This window comes from Ammospiza nelsoni, chromosome 5 (assembly GCF_027579445.1).
Source record: "Ammospiza nelsoni isolate bAmmNel1 chromosome 5, bAmmNel1.pri, whole genome shotgun sequence".
NCBI classification, from domain to species: Eukaryota; Metazoa; Chordata; class Aves; order Passeriformes; family Passerellidae; genus Ammospiza; species Ammospiza nelsoni.
This window is the reverse complement of record NC_080637.1, coordinates 71,265,396-71,289,006: the sequence shown is the minus strand read 5'-3', so window position 1 is coordinate 71,289,006 and position 23,611 is coordinate 71,265,396. Positions and strand designations below refer to the sequence as shown.

General features: G+C 38.3%; 1 protein-coding gene across 2 annotated transcripts in view; it reads left to right on the top strand.

Moving 5' to 3' along the window:
- The window catches only part of EPS8 (epidermal growth factor receptor pathway substrate 8), a 125,605-nt gene that overhangs the window by 56,888 nt on the left and 45,106 nt on the right, over nt 1–23,611 (top strand). For both annotated transcript variants that reach the window (XM_059471917.1, XM_059471918.1), the window contains 2 exons: nt 20,121–20,211; nt 21,454–21,527. In XM_059471917.1, coding sequence (XP_059327900.1) covers nt 20,150–20,211; nt 21,454–21,527 — 136 coding nt within the window. In that variant the 5' untranslated portion in view covers nt 20,121–20,149. The remainder of the gene's footprint in view (nt 1–20,120; nt 20,212–21,453; nt 21,528–23,611) is intronic.

Sequence of the window (23,611 nt, the reverse complement as noted above, 5' to 3'; positions counted from 1 at the left end):
GTCAATGTGATTATTGTACGTGATTACAGATTCTATCTCAGTCTGGCTTCCAAGTTGTTTTGATCAGATGACCTCCAGAGTTCACTCCCAACCCAAATTGTTCTGCAATTTATACTGCAATTTAACCATAGTACAGATAAGGAGCAGTAAAGAGCTGGTGAGCATAACTCAGAATTCGGAAACAAAAGGGCTAAAAAAATAGAGAAGAGTCCAGTGTGTATCTCTATTTTGCTATTCCACATATTTGCATAGGCTGGTATTCAAATATTGGCTGGTCTTGACAATCCACTATCTAATTGATAGATCACAAAAGTAAAGGTCTGGCATGTATTTTTTTATGAATGTTGTTTAAAATTCTTAGTTGTAACTCTCCTTAAAAGAGAGCTAGACATGAAATGTTTACTGCTAAGGCTACACAAGTGGCAAGGGAATCAGCTTACAAAAGAAGGATTAACTTGTAGGTTTTTCCACCTCTGATAGGTTATTAACACACTTTTACTCATTTATACACTTTTGAGAGCAGCTCAGTAACAGCAGGGTGATCCTAGCTGTTCACCAAAATAAAACTTCCTGCAACAATAGTTTTTATTAGTGATGCATTTGTATATATTAATTTTGCAGATGACTTGTTACATTACTGAATCATTGATCTTTCATTCCTCATATAACTCAGCATTTGTGTTGCTACTGCAAGCATTCATACAAGTATAAACACCATTGCTCAGCTCTAATGATATGTGCCCTCCCAAAGTGTTTATTCTACAGCTGGTGATTTGTGCTCCAATGTCCTTTAACTCCTAGTGCATAGTGTTGTTTTATTTTTCCTTGAAGTAGAAGAAGATTCATGTGCCTTTGGAACAAAAAATGGTTTTAAATGGTGCCAATACCTGCTTGAAAGTCAGATCAGCACAGGAATTAGTGCTTGCTTTATATCTTGTCATTTCAATCTTAGTTTACCTGAAGCTGTCAACATTTTCAGAAGGCAGGGACTGAAAATTTTGCTCTTTTGCCTTGTATGATTAATGACTGTACTGCAAAGTTACAGCCTCCCGAATCACCTGGGTTTTTTTAATTCAGGATCCTCTTTGCAAGTTATTCCAGCCACCATCAGCCTTGGGAGTTTGTGAGAGTGCTGGCCCCAAGCCATGCAGTGTGCAGTGAGAGTCACCTTTAGGACCATGATGGTGGCTGCAATAAAGATGCAAGTGTGGAGGTTCCTGGGATGGGAGATGAGAATTGACTCCATGTTCTCAGAAGGCTGATTTATTATTTAATGATAATATATTATATTATATTAAAAGAAATTACATATTAAAACTATACTAAACTATAGAGAAAAGAATACATCACAAAGCTAGAAAGGAATGAATAATAAAAAACCCGTGACTGATCAGAGAGTCTGACACAGCTGGACTGTGATTGGTCATTAATTAAAAACAATTTACATGGAACCAATCAAAGATGCACCTGTTGGTAAATCATCTCCAGACCACATTCCAAGCAATCAGATAATTATTGTTTACATTTCATTTCTGAGGCTTCTCAGGGGAAAAATCCTGGTGAAGGGATTTTTTAGAAAATATCATGGTAGCAATCTAGTCCACGCTGTGGAGTATTACCTTCATTTTTTGGTTCCTGTGGCCAAGACCCCTCCCAGTTCTGCGGATTGTTTTGGTGCAAAACTGGGGATTTTGTTTTGTCTTTTTTTTTTTCTGGGGATTTTGTTTGTCCAAAAGCTGCTGCCAGCCCACCTTGCTGTGCCTGTTCCCAGGTACATTGCTTCTGCACCCCTTGTATTTGCTTGGCTCACAGGGTGTGTGCTCTTCCTGCTCTTCCCTGCTTCTTGAGCAGATATATTTACCCTCTGTCGTGTTTTTCACTCATAAAGTCTGTCCTGTAGGGTTATTTAAGGGTGGATGTCTTCTTTTACCTTATAGCTCTTTTTGAGTGCTGGTGATTGCACTACAAAAATAGAAACCAGTGATTTATGTTCATTCCTGGTAATAAATGACCTTGGGACCAGGTCTCTCAGGACCTAAACTGTAAATAATTAATCTTTACCTCTGTGGAACCCTCACTCAACCCAGGCTGGTTTTAGCTGTACTTTTATAACAGTTACCTTTTAATTTCTTTCCCAGGCACTGTGGTCATGTAGCATGGTCAAAAAAAAGGCCAAAAATTAAAAGCTATGCACGCCTTGTTTTTATGTGCATGAAATAAATGCTGTGCAGTCAAAAATCTTTGGGTTTTTGACCAGCTGATGTAACTGCAGAGCAGCCATGTGTTAATTCCAGCTTGGCCTAGCAATTCCAAACAGGAGCAGGCTCTCAAGCTCATTGATTCGCTGTTTTTTGTTTTTTTGTTTTTTTGTTTTTTTTTTTTTTTTTTCAAGTTTATCAAGCTATGAGCTTTGGGCATCTGACTTCTGTCTTTGACCAACCTGATATTGGTGATTTGAGATTTTTTTTTTTACTTCATATCTGAATAAAAGGGAGTATGAAGGAAACAGGGGAAGATGTAACTTCTCAATTTTAGCTGATGAAGTGGATGATTGTTAATTTCTGAAAATATAAAATATCCTTTCTAATTTTTTAAATTATTTTTTTTTAGTTTGGGCAATTCAAAAAGTGCCAGCTGTCTGTCATGGTTTAGGCTTTTTAGCCAGGAAAGGCTAATTTATATTCTGGGCGTTCTGAGTAGACTGTTCTGTGAACAGCAATGCTCAAATAAAAATGCAAGATTTAGTCCTGCGAGCATATTGTGGTGAAATAAATTGTTGAATGAGGCATTTGGAAGTGAGTGTTAACGATTACAAAAATATCCAGCTACTGCACACCCAAATATTACTTTTTTTTCTGAGATTCATCTAGGTGCATGGGAGAACCTTGGTTTTTGGGGTGTATGATTTTCCAAAATCAGGATTTAAAAGAGAATAATGGAAGCCGGGCAATTGGCTGCTCTGTGGCTCCTTCAACCCCTCCCCCTGAAAATCTCTGCAACAAAGGAAAAAAAAAATGAAAACTGTAGTTTTTGTTTGGAGAGAGGCTGGTCTGCATATCATGATGCTGTTTTAGAGGTTTCTTTCCCTTCTGATCCATGCTGTGAGTTTATCTCATGGTTGACTTGTACTAATTATCTGTGCTCAGTAACTTCTTCAGTGTCCAGGAAGTCCCATACTGAATACACTGTTGTGGCTTTATCCCTTCCACCCTTCTTCCAAATAATTCTTAAAAGTAATTTCCATCATCTGACAGGGTTCTGTCTCCTGCAAATCCCATAGATTTCTTTTCCTGCTTTTGTAATTCGATTGTAAATGGGGTCCTGTTGATCCAAATACTTAATGTATTAGCAATCACTATTCAAGTGTCTGTTTTCTATGTGCAACAAGATGGGGATTAAAATTCATCAGGGATCTAAAAAAAAGCGGAAATGAAAAATAAAATGGAAGCAAAATTTCTTCCTATTCTTATTCCTGTGTTTGTAAGAGAACAGCACAGCTGAAGTCTGTGGGATGTGGACAGTAGGCAAAATATATTGTGGAGATACAGTTCCCTCTGGATAATTCAAAAATACACAAAATAATCATTATGCTGCACACAATTTCCTTTGTTACCCTTGTGGCTTGAAACACATCCCAGATTCCTCAGGTTTTGTGCAACCTTTTTTTCTTCTTCCATAAATCTGGAGCTGTGGATGCTTCCTCCCTCCTCTGCTGTACTTTACTCCTGGGGAGGAGGGGATGTCCAAATGCCATTTCTGAGTAACAAACCCTCTTGTGTCCAGGCCAACAGCGTGAGTCAGGAGTGAGAGAGTTCTTCCACTCCTTGCCTCTGCTCAGACAGGTTTGGAAATCTCTGGAAAAGCATTTGTGCTCAGTTTGGCATTCGTTTTATACTGCATGTGGCTATTTATACTGCAAGTCTTCTGCATGTTGTGTATTATCCTTTTGGATAATATCCCCCTGGAGTGCACTAAAACATGAGAGTGAGAGGAACACTAGATAAGAGCAACCTGCTGTTAGGGAAATGCAAATAACATGACATCACAGTTTACACATTTCCATTTCAGGAGCAATCCAAGAGGGAATCATCTCCATCATTAGAGAAGTTCTACTAATTTTATGTACTCAGGACAATTTTTAGTGGTTAAAGTCTTGTTTGGTAACCTTTGGAAGTGAGTGCTACCTGCTGCAGCTCTTTGTGTTAAGATTTCATTGCTGGGTGCCATACAATATATGCCCCAAATTTTGCAGGAGAACCACTGCTGCCACTGGTTTCATGTCACCTGAGCACTTTGTTGTCACCTGCCAGAGCTGTCTGATCATGGGGATAGGGCTGCAATGCCTCTTCTGCTCACAATTGAAAGGAAAGGGGATGTTCATGCTGTTGTTGGTGGTGAAACCTTGGAAAGCAGCACCTTTGCTTCTGATGTGAAACCATCCAGGTAGGGGAAAGCCCTGAGCACACTGAGAAGAAGCCATCTGCTAAATAATGGTAAAATTTGGCAGGAGTGAACTACACAGGAGCCCCCAGTGCTCACCAATCGATCTGGGCAGCAGGAAAAACGTTGGGACATCTGCTGGGATTTCCCTGCTTGTAGAGAAATGGATCCCCTAAAAATCTGCGGTTTTCTGTTTCAAGAAGAAGCATTCAAATCATGTGGGAACTTTTAGAAAAAGAGCTGTACATGCCCTTCACTGGGGAAAGAGTCAATGAGGAAGACGTGGGCAACAGGGCTTGACCTTACAAAAACAATGAGGGTGTTTGGGACCATTGACCACAAGTGCCCTTTTTGGAACCTGAAGCTGTGTGAGTTTTCTCCCCATCCTGAGATAACAAGCTTTCAGTATATTCCAGATAAGCATGGGTTTTGGCAAGCCTCAAAGCTGCCAGCTGAAAGCTGTCTTTGGTTTAGCTGGCTGTGAGAATTCAAGTGTGAGGGCTCTTCACAAAGTTCTGGAGGAATTCCTGGTGACAGGATTGTTGTGCAAGTGTGACAGGAGGGGAAATGCAGTGTTGTTGTGCCTTCAGCACTGCATTTCTACTGGCAGAAGAAATCCTGTCTCACTTTTTTCTTTTTTTTCTTTCTTTTTAAAAATTTTTTTTATTTTAGTTGTTGGTTTGATTTGGTTTGGTTAGGTTGGTTGTTTAGATTTTCAAGAGGCGCTGGGGCAGAGGTAAAACTGGAAAGCTTGTGTTTAGGAGGATGGTTTTGTAGCAGGAGAAGGGATGAAATCAATGGCTTCCTCACTCTCTAATTTCTGCAAATCTTGACCCACCAATGTGATTAGAGCTGTGATCTTATTTCATATTTAGTTCAGAGAAAACAGATGGGAATATCTCCCATTATCATCACCTGAGAGCCTGGCACTGGCAGTGCTTTAAAGGACTGACTCACAAAGCTGAATAATGTCAAAGGAAGCAAATTTTTTTGTAGTGTAGTTTGCCCAAATGTCACCTTCAGTGCTGTGGGCTGCAGCTGTGCTGTTTTCCCTTCAACAAAGAGCATGAAGGTGGCTTGGCCAGCCTGAGTAGATATTAATTGTGCAGATGCCTTTGGGGAGAAGTACAGGGAATGATTTGCCGACTGCGCTGCTCCCGCCACGCAATCCCGCATCCCTGTGTGTGGCTTGGCTCCTTCCAGCCCTCCTGTGTGGCTGAGGAGGAAACAGCCACAGCATCCCTGGAGCAGGTGAATCCTGGGATGGTCCATGGGGTTGTTCCTGGGGAAGGTGGCTCAGTGTGACCCAGAGCCAGACCCACACATGGGGGTGTTGGAACCCAGGACATTCCTCTGTCTGCCCTGGAGGGCTCCAGACCCTGCCAGGGAGCTCAGAGACCTTGGCACAGAGTCACAAACACCTGTGCCTTTGATTTTAGCCCATGGAAACAATTACCAACTTTGTGTGAGGAGTTACAAGCCACAAGGGCTTGAGCAGAATGATAGTGAATTTGTCACAGGGTGGAAAAGTAGAATTTTGGGGGTTTAGAATGAGGGTTCAGGAGGCAAGATGGAGGAATCTGGGCATGTCCTGTTCTTCTTCTTCTTGTCCTCCATCTTCTGCTGTGATGGTGGCACTTCTGGGTTGGTTTAGAGCAGAGACAGACTGTCTAACATAGGTGATAAGTATTGGAAAATTCTTGCAAATAAAATACGTGCAGTTCTTAGTAGAGAAAGCTAACACCACCCCAAGGGCAGACACTGTACCACAAACCAACCTGCTGGACAGATCTCAGCAAGTCAGAAAAAGAGTGTGATAGATAAGAGAAAATAAACAACCTTGAAAACCGGAACTGGCAAATCCCAACTTCTTCAATTGCTGGGCTGGAAAAAAGAGACTTTCTAACACCTCGGGAGTCATCTCAACCACAGAAAACCCAAGATCTGGGGGCTATTTAAGCTCTTTGTGGATGGAGAAAGGTGGGACATCTGACTACCTTCCAGCTATCCTACTAAAGTGCCTTATCTTTGTGCTGGATCTTATTTGGGCCATAACCTCAGCTGCTGCAAGTTTCAGCTTGCTCCTCTTCCCTGGATTTCACACTGGCACCTACAAAGAAATTGAAATTTCTATGTCAGTGGTTTTGCATCCATGGAAAGGCAGAAAGAGGTCACAGCCAATTAGAGCAGTAATTGCTTCTGCCTTTTCACCTAAACTCTCTGTGAATGAGTTTTCAGAAAGCTTAATGCAATAGCTGGGAAATATAAATTACCGCCACCAAAAAAGAAATAAAAATCCTACCTCTAATTCTTTTGGTGTATCTGTTGGGAAAGACAATTTTTATAATTGTCAGTGTTAATTTTCTAAGTGATCATCCAACCCAATTGTTAGGAGATGTAGGACAATCATAGGGTGGATGGCAAGCTGAGTCCCCATTTTAAAGATTTTGTACAATGTCAGGAACTATTTTTGAGTCTACACTTGAATTATTTTTTCTTGAATAACTTTATTTCTTTTCCAGACAGTCTGCTGTAAATGTGCATGAAAAAAAGGAAAAGGAGGAGAAGAGCATAAGGCTGCATTAAACAATATGAGGAAAGAGTAGAGGTTATGCAAAGTTCAAGAAGCAAAGGGATATGGCTTAGAAAAACACTGAGATAATGAAAGATAATATATAGATGAAGTAACTGCAATATTGTTCCCCCTGAAACTTGCCTCGTGGGCTCCTGAGGGAAAATAGAAGTTGACATCTGCTTACTTTGGATTGCCTAGCTGGAAAAACACATGAGATGATCCACATGAGACAAAGTCCTTGTGGGCCCATTGCTGATGTGAGTGATAAGCTCTACAAGAGAGGGGAGGTAGCAGCAAGCCAAATATTCCTGATCAAACAAGACAGAGGAATAGGATATTTTTATAAGCCTGGTTTAACACCGATTTCATGCATGTTGTTACCTTTTTCTTCCCCCTAAAATTAAGAATCTAGTGTAGTTTCAGGGTGTGTTGTGGAGAGAAGCAGTGTCAGGTGAGTTGAAACTGCAACATGGATTTAGATTATTTATTATTAAGAAGAAACCCAGGGCCTTTTTCAGAATAAGGCTAATGAGACCCTGGGTTTCCCCAGGCTTGGTTGATAGCCTCCCTTATTAGAGGCCCAAGGAAGAGCTTGGGAAGTACTACTTTTTGGGAATTACCTTGGCACAATTGCTCCTGCCTTGAGGTTGTGAGATGACTTCCTTCCTTTTCAGCCCCATTTCTGTGATTGTTTTGGAAGCTGTTTCAAAAAACACTGAGTTTTGGGGAAGCACCCATGAACCATGAAGGCAATTGCATTGTCCTGAATAACTTCCCTATAATTTGGTCCAAGCTCTTTTTTCACTCTGAGTCTGTCACAGATCTGCCTTAGTTCAGCAGCAAGTGTCTTGATCAGATTTCTTCATGAAATCACAGAAATCTGAGTATTTATGTCAGTATGTTTCTTAATTCTTTATATGTCTAAAATGTGACTATACTTTAGCCTTTTTTAGTAATTTTTGAGCAGCGTGGAGTTCAGAACAGTGCATGCTTAATATTTGAAACATTCTATGAAGATATCTGAAAGCTCTTTTTGGTACAAGGGCTTCTTTAAAAGCCTTGGGTTTATTCTTTATTCTTATTTTTTTTCCTTTCAGTTGCTTCTCACAGTAACATAAAGGCAAATGTAATGGAAACAAGTACTAAGTTCTGGGAATGGCAAATAGAAAAAGGATAAGTAGAGGAAAAAAAAGTTCTGCTTTTCATAGGACTTCAGAAGTCTTTGGGAGCTTGCTAGACGTGCTGGCTCTGCTCCAATGTGCTTTTATTGGCATACATGAACAAATTACCCAGGGCACAGCTATTTTTCTTACTGTAGTAAAAACAGGGACACTGAATAGAGGCTTTGTGCAGGACAAATATTTTTCCTTTGAAACTGGCTACGAGTTTAAAGTTTATCTAGTGTGCCTTCTGGAAAAGGGGAAAATATACTTCTTAATCTCACAGAATAGAAAATGTATTCTAGTTTGGGCAACTCAGAGCTCTATGAACAAAATTTACTCATTGTGAGGAGCCGGTATAGTTTTATAATGAGCAGCTTCATTTCTTAGTTGCCTAGAATGTGGGATGAAGCTCTGTTTTTATTGTTTGTAGCTGTGTCCCTCAAAATTTTTCTATGGCTCCCTTCCCTCTAACATCTCTGATGTTTTCTGGCCACATGGGTGTAGCCAGGAGGATAAAGGTGTTACGGAAAATAGTTTTTAAGATAACATTCATTGCTGTAAGGACTGTCTCCATGGGTAATTCTTCTAATTCCAGTTGGAGCTGCAGCTCACTGTGCTCTTGTGTCATTGCTCTTCAAAACCTGGCAGCACCCTGGAGCAGCAGGGTCTCAGGTTAATTATATGGTTTATTACTAATAATTTAATATTTATATTATTAATAAGGTTTATTATTATATTAATAATAAAGGTTAATTATTCAACCTTTTCGAGGTCCATAGGAAGGTAACCTGAAGGAAGATTTTAGATGACTGCTTCTTAAATAACAGGTAAAATCACAAAAATCACATCTAGAACAATTTTTTAGAGGTTGGAAGTGAATGGTGCAGTCAAATTTCCCCAGTCTCTCCTGTCATTCCTCCAACCAGAAAAGAATCAAAAAGCATTACCTCATATGGTTTTTAGCTCCTTCCCTTTCTCCTTCCCACCCACACTTACTTCACACACATTTATTTCTAATAGAATCAATTGCAGAGCAATAAATCCATGTTCAGAAAGATTTTTGAAAATTGTCTTCCTTCAAAACCTCTGGGAGCTTTCCAAAAAGTTCAACAGCTCCACTGAGGTTTCCTGGGGGCAAAGTATTTTGGGCTTCTGTCCCACACTATCTGACACTAGTTTGAAGAAAATTTGACCTTAAAAATGCCTCAGCATTTTGGCAAATTTGATATTAAAAATGCCTCAGTTCAATGAATGAGCAAATTGCAATAAATGCTACCTGTTGTAGCATTTCAGAATCCATTTCTAGTGAGAGTTTGTTAAATTTGGCTTGGTAACCATCAATGGCAAATTCCTGGGGAAAATTTCCTTGTGAAATTCACTCATTTGAGGTAATTGCGGCAAAAAGCATTTTGCGGTGATTATAATTTATCTTTTATAAAGGTTTCTAACTTTGTCATCCTTAATCACAGGATGTTTGCTGGAAACCAAATATGTGATTGTAAAGGCATTAAAATTTTCAAAACTATATATGTTTTTTTCTTCTGGAAGTCAAGCCTGTAAACTTGCCAAGCCTGGGCATTCACAGCAGAGCCTGCTTTTGAAAATGTGAATCTGTGAACTGAGTTGGAAAATAATCATATTTATGCACTTGATTCAGGTAATTTAAAACAAAACAAAACATCAAAAATATGGCATTTGCTGAATATATGTACCTGGAATTGAAATGCACCTAGAGGAAGGGCTTGGCCCAGATTAATGGATGAGAAAATTGTACAGCAAAATCCATAAATGATTGCAACCAGAAAACCAGAGGCATGGAACACCAAAAGTTTAAATCCTATTTCCTTCCCACAAATTGTGGGATCTGCTATTGTTCAGCCTATTTTCATCCAGGAAACAATTGCTGATTACGTAAGTGCACTGTAAATTCTGTGGCAGGGCGTGACTTCAGTCAGCTGTGACCTCAGCACAGTGAGTTCTTTTACACTTGACTCACTTTGTGCTGAATAATTGCAGCCCTGATGTGGACAAAGGCACAAGATAGTGCCTTTAGTTTACTTGCTGAATTGCAATATATTGGGATTTTGGTTTTTTTTTTTTGGGTTATGTGTGCGTTAACACAAACAAAAAAAGTCGATGCTCAAGTTTTCTGGTGACCCCAACAAACCTCTCCAGCTGATGCTGGTGATGCCTTGAGAGGGCTGATTTAGAACAGAGACTGGGCAGAGTTACAGAATAAAGCAGGGATTTATCCAAAGGATCTCCTCCATGGATGCACCTTGGGCAGCACCAGAGCCCAGCCAGGGCTGCACCCAAGATGAACCAAAATGGCCCCAAAATGCACGGCCGGGCACGGGCTCTGTCCCTGGGATCAGTTCTGCTCCATTTGCACCTTGCAGTTCATTGTCCCATTCCAGCTTTAGCCCAGGCAGTCCCACCCTGCTTGTTTTTCTCTCTCCAGCCCACGGGGTTTGTGCTCCTGGGCTGAGATTTGGGTCATTTGTCCTTGGTGCCCAGCTGGAGCAGGAATTGTTTTGTCTCCCTGCTCTGTGCACAGAGCTCAGCATCCCCTGCTAGGAAGCTCAGAATTACACACCGAAGCAGCACAGAATCTGAAAAATATAAAAGCTAAACCTGAGGCATCTCTGGGGTGCAGGTGAGTTATTGCATGTCTGAAAGTGCTGAGAGCTGCTCAGACCACAGTGAAGGTCACACACCCCACTGCAGTCATATGCCTGTTTTTAACCTCACGTGAGGGGGAGTCTTCCTTGAAGTTTATTGTTTCAGATTCATGCTTCAGAAGGAAAAACCATCAAGGAAATGCTGCATGGTAGAGGCTGTTTGACTTCACTCTTCTGTGTGAGCAAACAAGTCACATAGCTCTTCTCATGTCTCTACTTTATTCTGCTGTGGAGTAGGAAATGACTTTGGGTTTCCTGGTTGGTGGCAAGAAGGTATTTCAAGCAGATGGAAAAGAAACCAAACAATATTCCCTTGAAAAATATTTTTCCTAGTGCAAATTTTTCAGTGAAAAAAAAAAATTGTGTTTTTTCGCTGCAATAAATTGAATATCTCAGTTGGTCTGGTGATGGTGTTATGGGTTCTTTTTTTTCATAGATGGGAAAATTGAATTAATTTGTTGTTTGTAAAAGTCAGTGACTGCTCCTGCTAGGGTTAAAAATAGCTTATAGTGCAACTTATCCTCCAACTTTATTGAAAAATTTATTGGCTTTCCCTGCCTTTTCTCTCTTCTGCCTGATTTTCAGGGTCTCTATGGACTTGTTACCATGTGGATGGACACTGTGCATCCAGGCCCCTTCTCATGGTGTCTCCTCCTAGTAATGAAAAATACAACAGGTAGTGACCTGGATGGCAACTCAGGAGGAGCAGTTTCTCCTGTAGGTTCAAGAAAAGCAGTTTTTGTAGGCTCCAGAATTTGGAAAAAAAAAAGGATTCCTGGGCTCAAGTTTGACTCCCAGCTATTGCCATTGTTGCTGCTATTCACTGCAGCTTCACAACCACATCTTTGGGAACAAATGTCTTCTCCTTATGTGCTTTATGTGTGTATGACATGTGAAAACCTGATCCTTTTTAGGAGGCTTGCTGACTAGGCTTGCAATTAATTAAAATACTTTGCAGGAATCACGTGTGAATTTAATACTTGAATATACACATGATGTTACAAGTACTTTGACAATATTAGAGGAATATTTTAATTTAATTCTGAGAATATGAGTACTCTGATGACTTTTCTGGCATAAAAAAAATGTTTAATCCCCAAAACTTTTATTGGTGATGTTTGGTTTAGATTGTGTTACCCAAAGTCATGAGGATTTGCATATCAGTCTTCTGAAACCTTGTTTGCACATTATTTGAGTCAGGGAAGTTTGAAGAGTTAGTCAGCACCATTACAAGAGTATGTGCTTATTTATTAAGTTTTAAAATTAAACTTTTAGATTTGCTGTTGAGTTCCACTGTGAGCTTATGCTCAGCATTGCTGATTTGTTGTGGTCTGATCAATAACTTTTAAAGTTTTCAATTGTACCTATTTGTTCACCTTTATTAAACAGAGCCTTTTCTCTTTTCGTTGAACTGCATGCAAACTGCATTTTTAATTTTTTTTTGGGTTCCATGTAGAAAATCTAAATCTTCCAGTAAGACATGCAGCATGAGCCCTTGCCATAGCAAAGTTTGAGGCCTTCCAGATACATGTTAGTTTGCATTCAGAGCACTTTACTGGTGAAAGTGCTGAATATTCAATAAACAAAGCTAAATCATCAAGGAATGCCATCAGTGGGTGGTCCACAATGGTTTGGAGCCTGAGTGGATGTTTCTCCTACTCAACTTGGCCTTGTTTAATTCAAAATTGTAACCTACTACAGACACATAAATTGTTTTTTTAGTGTGAGTAACCAATGGACTTCAATATCTTCACCAAAACTGAAGAAAACAAGTTTGTGAAAACAAAAATTAAATCTTGCCACATTTCTATTAAACCAAATTAGAGAGGTATTGAAGAGTGTTCCTGCCTTTTTTTCCCCTCCTCCTCCTTCATGTTAGTTTTTACAGTCTGGTTGGAGTATGTCATTATTTGGTTTCAGTTCAGCTTTTGTTATGAACTGTACCACGCCAGTTTTAATATTGTCATGGCACAGTTATTAAATGGCTAATAAATGTGGGTAGGTGGTTAAACCAGTTTCATTTGGGCAACTTGCAGCAGCTTTTTAACTTTTTTAACTTTTTAACTGTTGGAAATTCTTTCATTTTTTGGCCAGAATGGGAGGAAAACTTTATCTAAAACAACACCTAAAGACATTATCTTATTAACCTTTATATAGTTTAAAAGTTTTAGAAGTTTCCATTTCTAAAGTGGTGGCTTTAAAGTTGGATGTATACTGCAAACTGAGTTTCAAAGTAGTGTCTGGAGTGCCATCTTTTGAAATCTAATGATCTCATTTGAAGTAGGATGTATCAAAGAATAAAAATAAATAAGGAGAGAAAAAAATCAGGGAGTATGAAGAAGGGAGATACAGCTGTGGTTTCTGTGCTGGATCAGCAGAATTCACCAGCCAGCAGTTTCAAGGAAGCTTTTGTTTTATTAAAAAAATTAAAATTTTAATAAAACAAAACACAAAAATAAACCAACCCAAAAAAAAAAAAAAAAAAAAAAAAAGCCCTGCAAACAACAAACCCACCAAAACCCCAAAACCCCAAACCAGGACAAGTTTTTGTACATCCTTTCAAGTGAAGATACTGAGTGTGTTGTAGGAACATTGTAATTGGGATTTATGAGTAAAAATTGTGTCTCTTGCCAGCTCAGTACTTGACATAGACTCACCAAAAATATTGTTTTTGATGGTGCATTATAATCCCTTTTTTCTACTTTCCTCTACAAATTCCTTCATATGCCATAAACCCCTTCCTCTTTGGACTGCTCTGTATGTAGGGAAGGTTTTTTGTTTGGATTTTTGGGTTGGTTTTTTTATCCTTTCTTTTATTCAAGACATTCCAGCTGTGGTGATACATTCTGCAAGGACTTCATAATGATCTTGATCTTGGTAATTAATACTAACATTGCTTTAGATGAGGTGGTTAATTCTCTAATTAAAAATAGCAGTGAGTGGTGGCTTCAGTGCTTGGCATATTTATTAACGTTCCTTTGTTGCAATGGGGGTTTTAAGTCTTTGAAGCTTTTGTATCCGTAGAGCTGTTTTATTTTCTTTCAATATGGTTAATTATAAATCATGGCCCAGACCTGAAAGGGATGGAAATAAGTTGCCATGCCAGAATAAGAACCTGTTTTCAAGCAGGGTCTTTATTAGTGAGGCAATAATAAGGGCAAAGTCTATGAGCATGGTCTGAGGGTTATTCATTCAGTTCTTCCTGTTGCTCTCCATATTTCTCCCCTCCTTCAAAATAAAAGATAGCCATCTTAATTGTATTGTTAGAATATTTTTTTAATCACTGGGAAATATCATAGTAGGAAAAAGACGACTTCTAGGGCATTTTTTTAATATTAGTTTTTCCAATGGAAACCTTCTCTTTTAGGCAGCACTTTCTGTTCTGAAGACAACGTCTTTATCTACCTTGTTTGATAATTATGACCACAAATTTTCTCTAATAAATTTATCCTCTCCCTCCTGCTGAAAGGAGTGCTGCTAATGAATTTAGCATACTCCTCCTCAGTGAGGGACTCAGGGAAGAGTATTGGATTTCAGAAAGTGTCAGTGAAAATCAAAACACTTCCTGAAGCTGGCAAAACCAGCTTGTCTGCTGCACTGCCCTGTGGAGAAGGATGAGAATTCATTTACAAATCGCCCCTGGGCACTCTGTGTGCCCTGGCCCTGTCCCCTGCCTGGACAGAGTGGTGTTTTTTGTCTGTCACTGTCTTTAGTTGCTTGAAATGTTTCTACCCCTGTGACCCCTTACACAAACAGGTAAATAATATTTATTATTGCTGAATATTTATTATTTATTTATTTATTAAAATTATTTAAATTTATTTTCTTTATTTAAAAATATTTATTATTTACTCCTTATAGAGAGCTGAAGTTCAGCTTTCTATAAGGAGTAAAACTCAGGCAGGAGAGGGAGACACATCCAGTCCTTCCCTTCCCACCTCCAGGTTTCTTTAGCAGGAACCCCAGCTAGTTAAAACTGCATCCAGCACTAAAACCTAAAACCAGGATGCAACTAAGTCCAGATTTGCATAAACTAAATGCAGTGTGATCAGTGCTAAGGGTCGTGCTGGACAACTGCTCTGAATGCAGAGAGGTCCTGAAGGAAACAGCATTTTCAAAATTGTTTTACTAACTTATTTCCTAGTGCTTGGACACTGGAGTGAATACTGGAGTGTATACGACTCAGAGAGCTTCAAAATAAATATCAATAAATACAGAGTGTCTTGAGAGAGCCAAAGGGGACAACAATCACCGTGGCGGGGAATCAAGTTAATTTATTTTGAGTTCAAACTGCAGCACTTGTAGGGCCTGGCTTTCAATTTTCTGCATTCTTTTTTTTCTGTCATCTTTTCTACCAGCTTTTGGATGCTCCAGCGTGCTTAACATGCAACTGAAAACATTACAGAGCAAAGCTGCTGCCAGCTCACCCAAAGGCAGTTTTTTCTCAGAGAAATTCTGGTATCAGTTCACTGAGGCTGGAAAATCCCCAGGGATCATTTCAGAATTATCACTTGCTCATGCATCCATGTGCATTTTGGTGTTTTTCTCCAGGCAAAGTGTCCAACAAGCAGCAGAACTCGTGTTTGCTCTTGGCTGTGCTCTGAAGCAAGTCCCAAAGCAGAGGGCAGCAGCCACATTTCAGCTGGCTCCACGGGATGTATTTCTGCCAGGAGCTTCCCATTTGTAAAATCTGGGGCTGGAGTGAAGATGCAGATAGGAGAGTGATGGGTCAGAACAGCAAGGTAGACACCAGGAGATGCTGTTTGAAACTTTAGCACCCGGAGGGAAAGTTGTGTGTGGGTGAACAGAATGAGGTTTGAGAAGAAACAGATGAAAAATGGCAAATCACAGCAAGCTAAACAGGTTTTGTACATTCTGCAGGTCAGCAGTGAGAGGCATTTTTACTGAATGCACAGTGAGCCACGAGTACATGGATCTTTTAAAAATTTTTTTCCCCTGCTGTTTTGTTCTTCCGTAATACTTTTGAAAGGGGAAGGGTGGAGAGAGAGTGTCCTTATCTGACATTGCTGCACTCACCAGGGAATGGTGTTACCTTCTAATATCCACTGCTTTTGTTTAGGCTGCAGTCACAGCCTGTGCTCTGCCTGGGGAGAATTTTGGGGGGTTTGGGGCATACATGATAACAATAACATTTTCCTAATCAGTAGACAATGATCATTCCAGCCATTATTGGCTTTCCTGTGCATCCTTTTCTCCTTAGCCCTTCCCCCTCCATGACTTCTAAAATATCCACATCATTAACTTGTTTCTCTTTTGGTTTCCATATGATATTGTGATCTGCCTCTGGGTGGGACTGATCACTTCAGGATGAGTGGAAAAGAGCACCAGGCTCTAAAACACCTAATTTGCTCTAATGATGCAGCTCTGCCTTTCTGAGAAAGGAGTTTTGGGTAATTTTTTGAAAATAACATGGGAGATTTTGTTATTTTCAAACTCTTATTAGGAAATGCCGTGGCAGGACATGTGAGCTGCTGATGTGCCACATAAATGGCATTGTTTTCATGAGGCTGCCATGCTACAAGATGGGGAAGACAAAGAGTAATTAAAAAAAACCAAAACTGTTCATGACTAATAGAATCATTTTGTACACTGGCATGATTCTCCCCATGCTTGGGATTACCACCTGTAACTGCTGAAGGACAAAAGTACATCTGTCTCAGGAATGGTTTCTCTGTTAAAAAGTCTGGAGCCTTGTTATCTACAGAGCAGCTGACTATCAATATCCCTTCAAAAATAAAGCTGATGGTAGCAGGGAAGTCCTAGGTGAATTTTTTTGTTGTTGTTGAGAAAATATTGTGGATTTTTTGGTTTGTTTTTCAAAATAAAATGTTTGTAAATATTTTATATAAATAATATTTATAAATATTTTAAACTTATTTTAATTATATATTATTTTTAGTAAACTTAAAGTACCATTATATTTGTATTATATGTTTTATAATAATACAAATATTATTTGTATTATTATTTTATCTATTTTCCTATTATTGTTTTCTTCTTGAAATCTTACTTAGCTTTCCTGGTTTACAATATCTCTTCTTCCAAGCAGGCATGAGTATGTATTTCTTTTTTTCAGGATCCTGAGACATGACCATTTTTGGTCATATTTACAATTAAACGGTTGATACTTCAGGCCTAATTGAAGAGGGATCTTACAGTTAATTGTGAAGGATGTTTATTTTGAAGTCTGGGACACCAGTGGAGGTTGCTGTGTACTGCTGGGCTGGGGTGAAAGGGAAGATTAAAGAGGAAGTTTATTAATGGACTCCTGGTTGACAATGGCTTTGCAGTGTGCAGGGGGTGACTTTTGCTGCAGGACTGACTGGTTGTAAGAGATGAAAGAGCATTTGAGATGAGAAACACAGCAGAGAAAGCTGTACAAGGCAATAATAAAGCCCTGCACATACTGTTACCCTTTCGTGGTTTTTCACTTTTCTTCATCGTGCACTTCATTAAAAAAAATTAAAGCTTTTTCCTAAATTTTTTTTTTAATGAAACATTAAGGTTGAATGAGATCCAATTGTGTGATAATTCTGGGGAATCACAAGTAGCTTTTTGATGCTGTTATAAATATTTGAACTAATTATAAATGATTATAGTAAAGGGTTTGTTTGTATTCACATTCTGGAGGTTTCTTGAACCAAGTGAAAGAAGCACTGCATGAAATTGTAATCACATTTAAAGTGTCATGTCAAGGTAGATGTGCTGGAATTTCAGAAGCACTGGAAAATTGCATGAGGGACAGGAAATATTGTTGGTTTTACTCAACTATCTAATAGTAAGTGGTGTTTTGTTTGCATATCAGCTAAAGATGACTAAAATTATTGTGTTTGCTTGGCAGAACAAGCTGCTTGCTTTTTTTTAATTTTAAAAGTCAAAATTTTTGACTTCAGATTTTCATCATCTCTTAATTCAAAACATAATTCTGAAGCTTTTTGTATTTAAGTGGTGTTGTGCCTTACAGTGGGCAGGTATTTAGTCATGAGAAATGGTTTCTTTCCCCAATGTGAAAATCTGCTGCTCAGCTGTCTGGCTGCTTTCAAACTCAGTGTGTCATGCTGACTTCAAAGGCTGAAGCTTGAAATTCTAAGACATTGCATTTTAATACATGACATTCCTTCTACTTAAAATATCTGCTTCACCACCTCCATAAAATTGAGTGAATACAAATACAAACCAAGCATTTGTCAGATTAAGATGTCAGAGCAGTGGAATTATTCTGAGAAAGTCTTAAACCAAGGGGTTTTCTCCCCCCAGATCTCACTTTAAGACAGATAGTTGCAGAATTTCTTACAAATAGGCCTATGAAAAAGACTACAAATCAAAAAAAGATTATGACAAACAGAATTATTCAACGAGTGCTATCTTAAACAATGTGTGGATGGAAAGTTAAGTGGGGACACCAAACAGCAGCAGTGATAATTTGTGTATTTTGGATGTGGTGACTCTATAGAAGTTAATCACAGGGGAAACTGCTAAGCAGGGCAGCAAATTGAGCTTGGTTGCAGATGATGATAAGGATTAACAGCTGATAGGAAGTGATGGAGAGCTCAGAGGCAGCATGGGCTGGAGAGGGGCACTGAGCTGAAACAGGGAGTGCACAGTGAGCTGGCAAATTCTGCTGAGAAAATGAACCCTTGTATCCTTTCAAGTCATGGGGTGATTTCAGGATGCTTCCCAAAGGTTGTAATTGCTAATGAATTGAGCAGCACTCAACATGGGTGGTAATTTATTGGAGACAGCTGTTAAGGACTGCACTCCATAAAAAGAGTTTTAGAGCAGCCAAACTGGCTACCAGCTTGAATATGTGGTATATTTGTGGGGCAAAAATGTGCTTGTGTCACTAAAGAGGTTCTGCAAGGAGCTAAGATTTCAAAGAAAATTAAATAAAATTAAAAAAATAAAATATGTATATGTATACACTAAGTCAAACTAGCAAGTGTGTACCCACTAAAAGCAACACCACCCTTGCACATGATTTCGCTTGGTGTGTCAAATACACCTCAAATACAAATACATAATTTCGCTTGGCATGTCTAATACACCAACAAATACACTGTTCTAGTTAGTTTTGCTAACTGCATCAGGGGTTTGTTCCTGGAAAATGTATAAAAACTGTGCCCTCAGCACCAAAGATCACCAAAGCTTGAACTGACTGATGGATTTAGAGCTCAGCACAGATTTTTGTTGTCTTTTTGCATGGAAGAAGGAAGCAGCAGAATACATGTGGGCACTCAGTGGGCACTGGCAGGTCAAAGAGCTGCTGCTTTTCTTTGTAAAGCAAGAAGAGAACAGTGAATGTGGGGCAGTGAGATGAATTGGAGCCTCAGAGGAAAAGCTGGCTGCAAGGCAGCTCTAGTGCAAACAGAGCAGGCTGTGCTTGCTTTGGAAACAGAGATTTTTGTAGGTACAAATTTGATCTGGTACACTTCTGACTGCTCTGCAGTGTGAACTGAAATGTAGAGAAATATTCAAATTTATATTATTCATGTATATATGTAAATGAAAAAGTGTTTGCCCATGGTAAATTTGAATATGAAAGGGTTATGAAAGTCACTTTCCAGAGCTAGTTTTAACTTCAATGGACATGTTATTAAAGGGAGAGTTTTTTAAACTGTTTTATCATGGCCTGTTCAGCACTGCTTTTATAGGAAAGGTTTCATTTGGCACGCCAAACTTTCAGGATGTTAAGCACTGCTTAACAACAACAAAAAAAGTTTTCTTAAGTACCAAAATAGCTGACCAAGTTTCCTTTTGTGCTAACAATTGTGTTTTAATTTGATAATGCATCTTTTCTAACAATTCAGCTGATATGTTTCATAGAACATGCATCAAAAGGTCATTTCAAGAGTTGCATTTGAAAGAAATGAATTGAGGGCTAAAATTGAGCATGCTTGAGCAATAAAGTTACCATTTGGAACATCTTGTTCACATTTGCAGTAGATCTTGTTCTTTGTTTAGTGAGCCTTTTATTTCCACAGCTATTCCTAAAGACCATTGTATCAAAAATAATAGCTTTGTTCATGAAATTATAAATTATTTGAAGCTATAACTATCAAATTGCTACTGGGAGAAGTTCCACAGCAGCATCACCAGGATGCAGTTAACAACAATTGAATTTGTTGATGCAATTTCGTTCCCATTTCAACCATAATTTCCTCATTAGGTTTGTATTACACCTGTGTTCAGCCTCCATCTTTTAGGAGACTTCAGTTCATGTGCTGTTTTTCCTTTTCCCAGGTGGTTTCTCCCAGTAAGTGGCAGTGAGAATGAATGGACACATATCAAACACCCCTCCCGGTGGATATGGAAGTTACTTCCCTCAAATGAAGTAAGGTTTTGCCTTTGTCTTGCCTATTATGGACAAAATAGCGTTGTACCTCCTTCTTTAGGTTTTTATTTCAGGTAGAGCTGTAATTAGTAGGTCCCATTGGAATTATAAAATGGCTTTTTCCGTAGAAGAAATAACTGTGACAGATATTTTTATGTTCATGTAAGGGAAAGCTTTGTTACTGCATGGACTCATCTGGAAGAGCAAAATAAATTGCTGTAGCCATAACATCCTTATTGTGTTACTCAGAGAGGCCTTTGTGTGCCTGAGATGTTTAAGGTTAGCTGTGAGTGAATGCATTTTTATGCATAAAAGATGAGGCTGCCTCTCCCATCTGTGAGAACAGACTGTTTCCCAGGAAGGAGAACTGAGCAGCTGCTACCTGTGAGTGTTACCTTGCCTCAGATAGGAGGGGGATCCCTGTATCAGGGGCATGGCAGAGACTCACTCACAGCACTAATGAGAATTTACCCATCTGATGCCAAGGAACTCGTATTCCTGTGTGGAACAGGATATCTGTGGTGTCTATTGCTTCTCATAAGGTGAACTCATATATCACTCATTTTTTAAACTCTTCTAGTCATATTGCCTTTTTGTTTGTGTAAGACAATGAGAGTAATTTAAAGTTTTTCATTAAAAGCAGTAAAAATTGTTAAAAGAAATCAAAATTTGTGTATGCAGGGAAAAAACCCTCAAATCCTACCCAATTCTTTGTCATAGTAATGATTATTATTGTTATTTTTTATTATTATAAAATTATTATATTTCTTATAGAAAGAATATGTAAATATATAAATATATATTATTTATCATACACATTAATATAAAATATATAACATAATATATACTATATAACATATATAATATTATATATTACACATATATAAATATATTATATATAGATATATTATATAAAATTTATTATTATTATTATTGTTACTACTACTACTACTACTATTACTATTATTACTATTATTATTATTATGCTGTGAAGTCTGTTCCTTGAGTTAAGGCGATATTTATTTATACCACACTCCAGTTGTATTAATGCAACAAAAGAGAGCTCAGAAAGGCCTGCAGCCCAAGTGAAACATTCTCCCTCATATTCATGGTGTGGAACAAATATCTGGTATCATTCCCTCTGCTATTAATGCTGTAGTTATGTGTAGTAAGGGGATGGGTTTTTTTTAGTGCCTGCCAAATATATCTATACAGAAGATAACCAGAAATGTTTTCTTCCAGTGGCTATGGCTCCCCAACATTTGCTCAGGCAGAAAGGGAGCAGAATTCAAGAACAAGTGCAAAAGCTCTCTATGGTAAGGTGGAAAAAAGTCTCTAAACTTCTGTGCTAAGTTGCTGTTTAAATAGTGATTGTGGTGTGGTGGTGGAAATATTTTACACATATTAATCTGAAAGTGTACGTACATACATATGGGTGTGTCTGTCAACTGAACTGAAAAACAAAGTGGTTTTATTCCTGCTAAAGCAAACTAGAAAATGCTCAGTTTTCTAGTTAAATAAGCAGAGAACTCCCACCTGCTCATTTTCCAGGCAGCATTCATCACAAAACTCAGAGTGATCCTGTAGCTAAGTTAAGCACCAGGGAGAAGGCATTCAAGGGTTTAGCTGTGCTTAAACCCTTGTGGGGTTTTATTCCTCCTGTACCTCCCTCCCTCCCCAGCTTCATCCCCTGCTAGCAGACAAGGCACAATATTCTTCTTCTTTGACACAAGGATTCCTAATATTCAACCCAAATATTGAATCAATCTAAGTTCAAACTTACTTTGTTTTAGTGCTATGCTACAAAAGTCAGTTTTTTGACATAGTGCTGAAGGCAGGAACCGAAACTGAGGAAAATTCTGAGCTGATCATTCTAAAGAGTGATTTCTGCATCCTGTGTGGCTTCACTCAGCAAACTGATTGCAAGTGTTGACAGAAATAATAGGTGGCAACAGAAACCAGGAAGGGACATTGCAAAAAACTCTTAGCAGATTATTATTTCTTTATGAGAGTGTTGTGATTCCTTTTTCATTTTATGTCATCATCATAATTTTTCAGGAGTATATGGTTTGAACAACATGGCAGCATCTGTGTCTTAACTATGTCCTTTAATCTTTGTGAGCTTTTAAAATTTCTCTCTGAGCTTTTTCATATCAAACATTGTGGGATGGTCATGTGTCAGGAGAAGATGGGGACAAGTGAGTAAATTTGAAGTGTATAATGGTATTTTTTTTACCTCCAAAGTACTTAACTAAATTCAGGTACTAAGGAAAATTCTTGCCATGAAACTGCTGTGTGGTGGCTCCTGGAAAGGGAAATGTTGTCCTTGGTTCACTTCTGTTCTGGTAGATATGTACAAAATGATAGTTGCAGTTGCCAGGAGCTGAATGAAGTAGAGGAATCAGTTATTTAGAGCTCCAAGTGGATATGTATTGGCACAGCTTTAAGAGTTTGCACATTTTACTACTTCTGCTCTGTTTTTTATACATAAAGAAGTAGGGTGTTGCTATTACCACATATATGAGCAGGAGAAAATAAGGAAGGCGCCTAAAATCTTTCTCAAATTCAGGGCAATTTTTTGAATTTTTAGCAACAAATTTACTATTCTGCTGCATCCCATGTTCATCTTCTTCTCTTGTGATGTTGAATTTTTTGTGCATACTGCCCAAACAGGGTGAAAAACAACTGAGTGAAATTGGAAGTTTAAAGAGTGTTGAAAATGCTCATTTCAAAGTATTTTAATAATAATTAATAACTAACTAAATTATTTTATTTGAAACTATTGAGACTGAAATCCTATAGAGCTGGAAGAAGCTGTCTTAGCTGTCTTTTTATATTTTGTTTTGCACATATATTTTAAATGTATGTATACTATTTAGGTTAATACAGAAAGCTCATGTGTTTAATAGATTCACTTTTACTGGAAAAAATATATGTAATTTTACTGTAAAATGGACTGTGGGGTTTTTATTGCTTTATTTTACTAAAATGTCACAGCATGATGTCAGCAGCAAATTTTCCCCATCAAAATGTTCCTTTTCTTGGAAAACTTGAGAATTAATTAAACTGAGCCACCTATTCCTGACTACCAACAAGTAAAATGGTGCCTGCGCTTCTAAGTGACCACTTGATATTGAACTTAGTTTCTTCCAAGCACTGTAAAGACTAAATAATAATAAAATCAATAATGATAATAATAGTAATAATAATAAGATTATTATTATTATTACTACTACTCCTCCTATTACTATTACTATTATTATTATTTTTTATTGCTTGTTGTTATATATGTGTATATTTCTGTCCTGGCATATATGCAGGCATGTTTATGTCCTGGCATGAATTTTATGTCTTTGATGCCATTGCTGAGGTGATTAATGAATATTCAACCCTTCAGGCA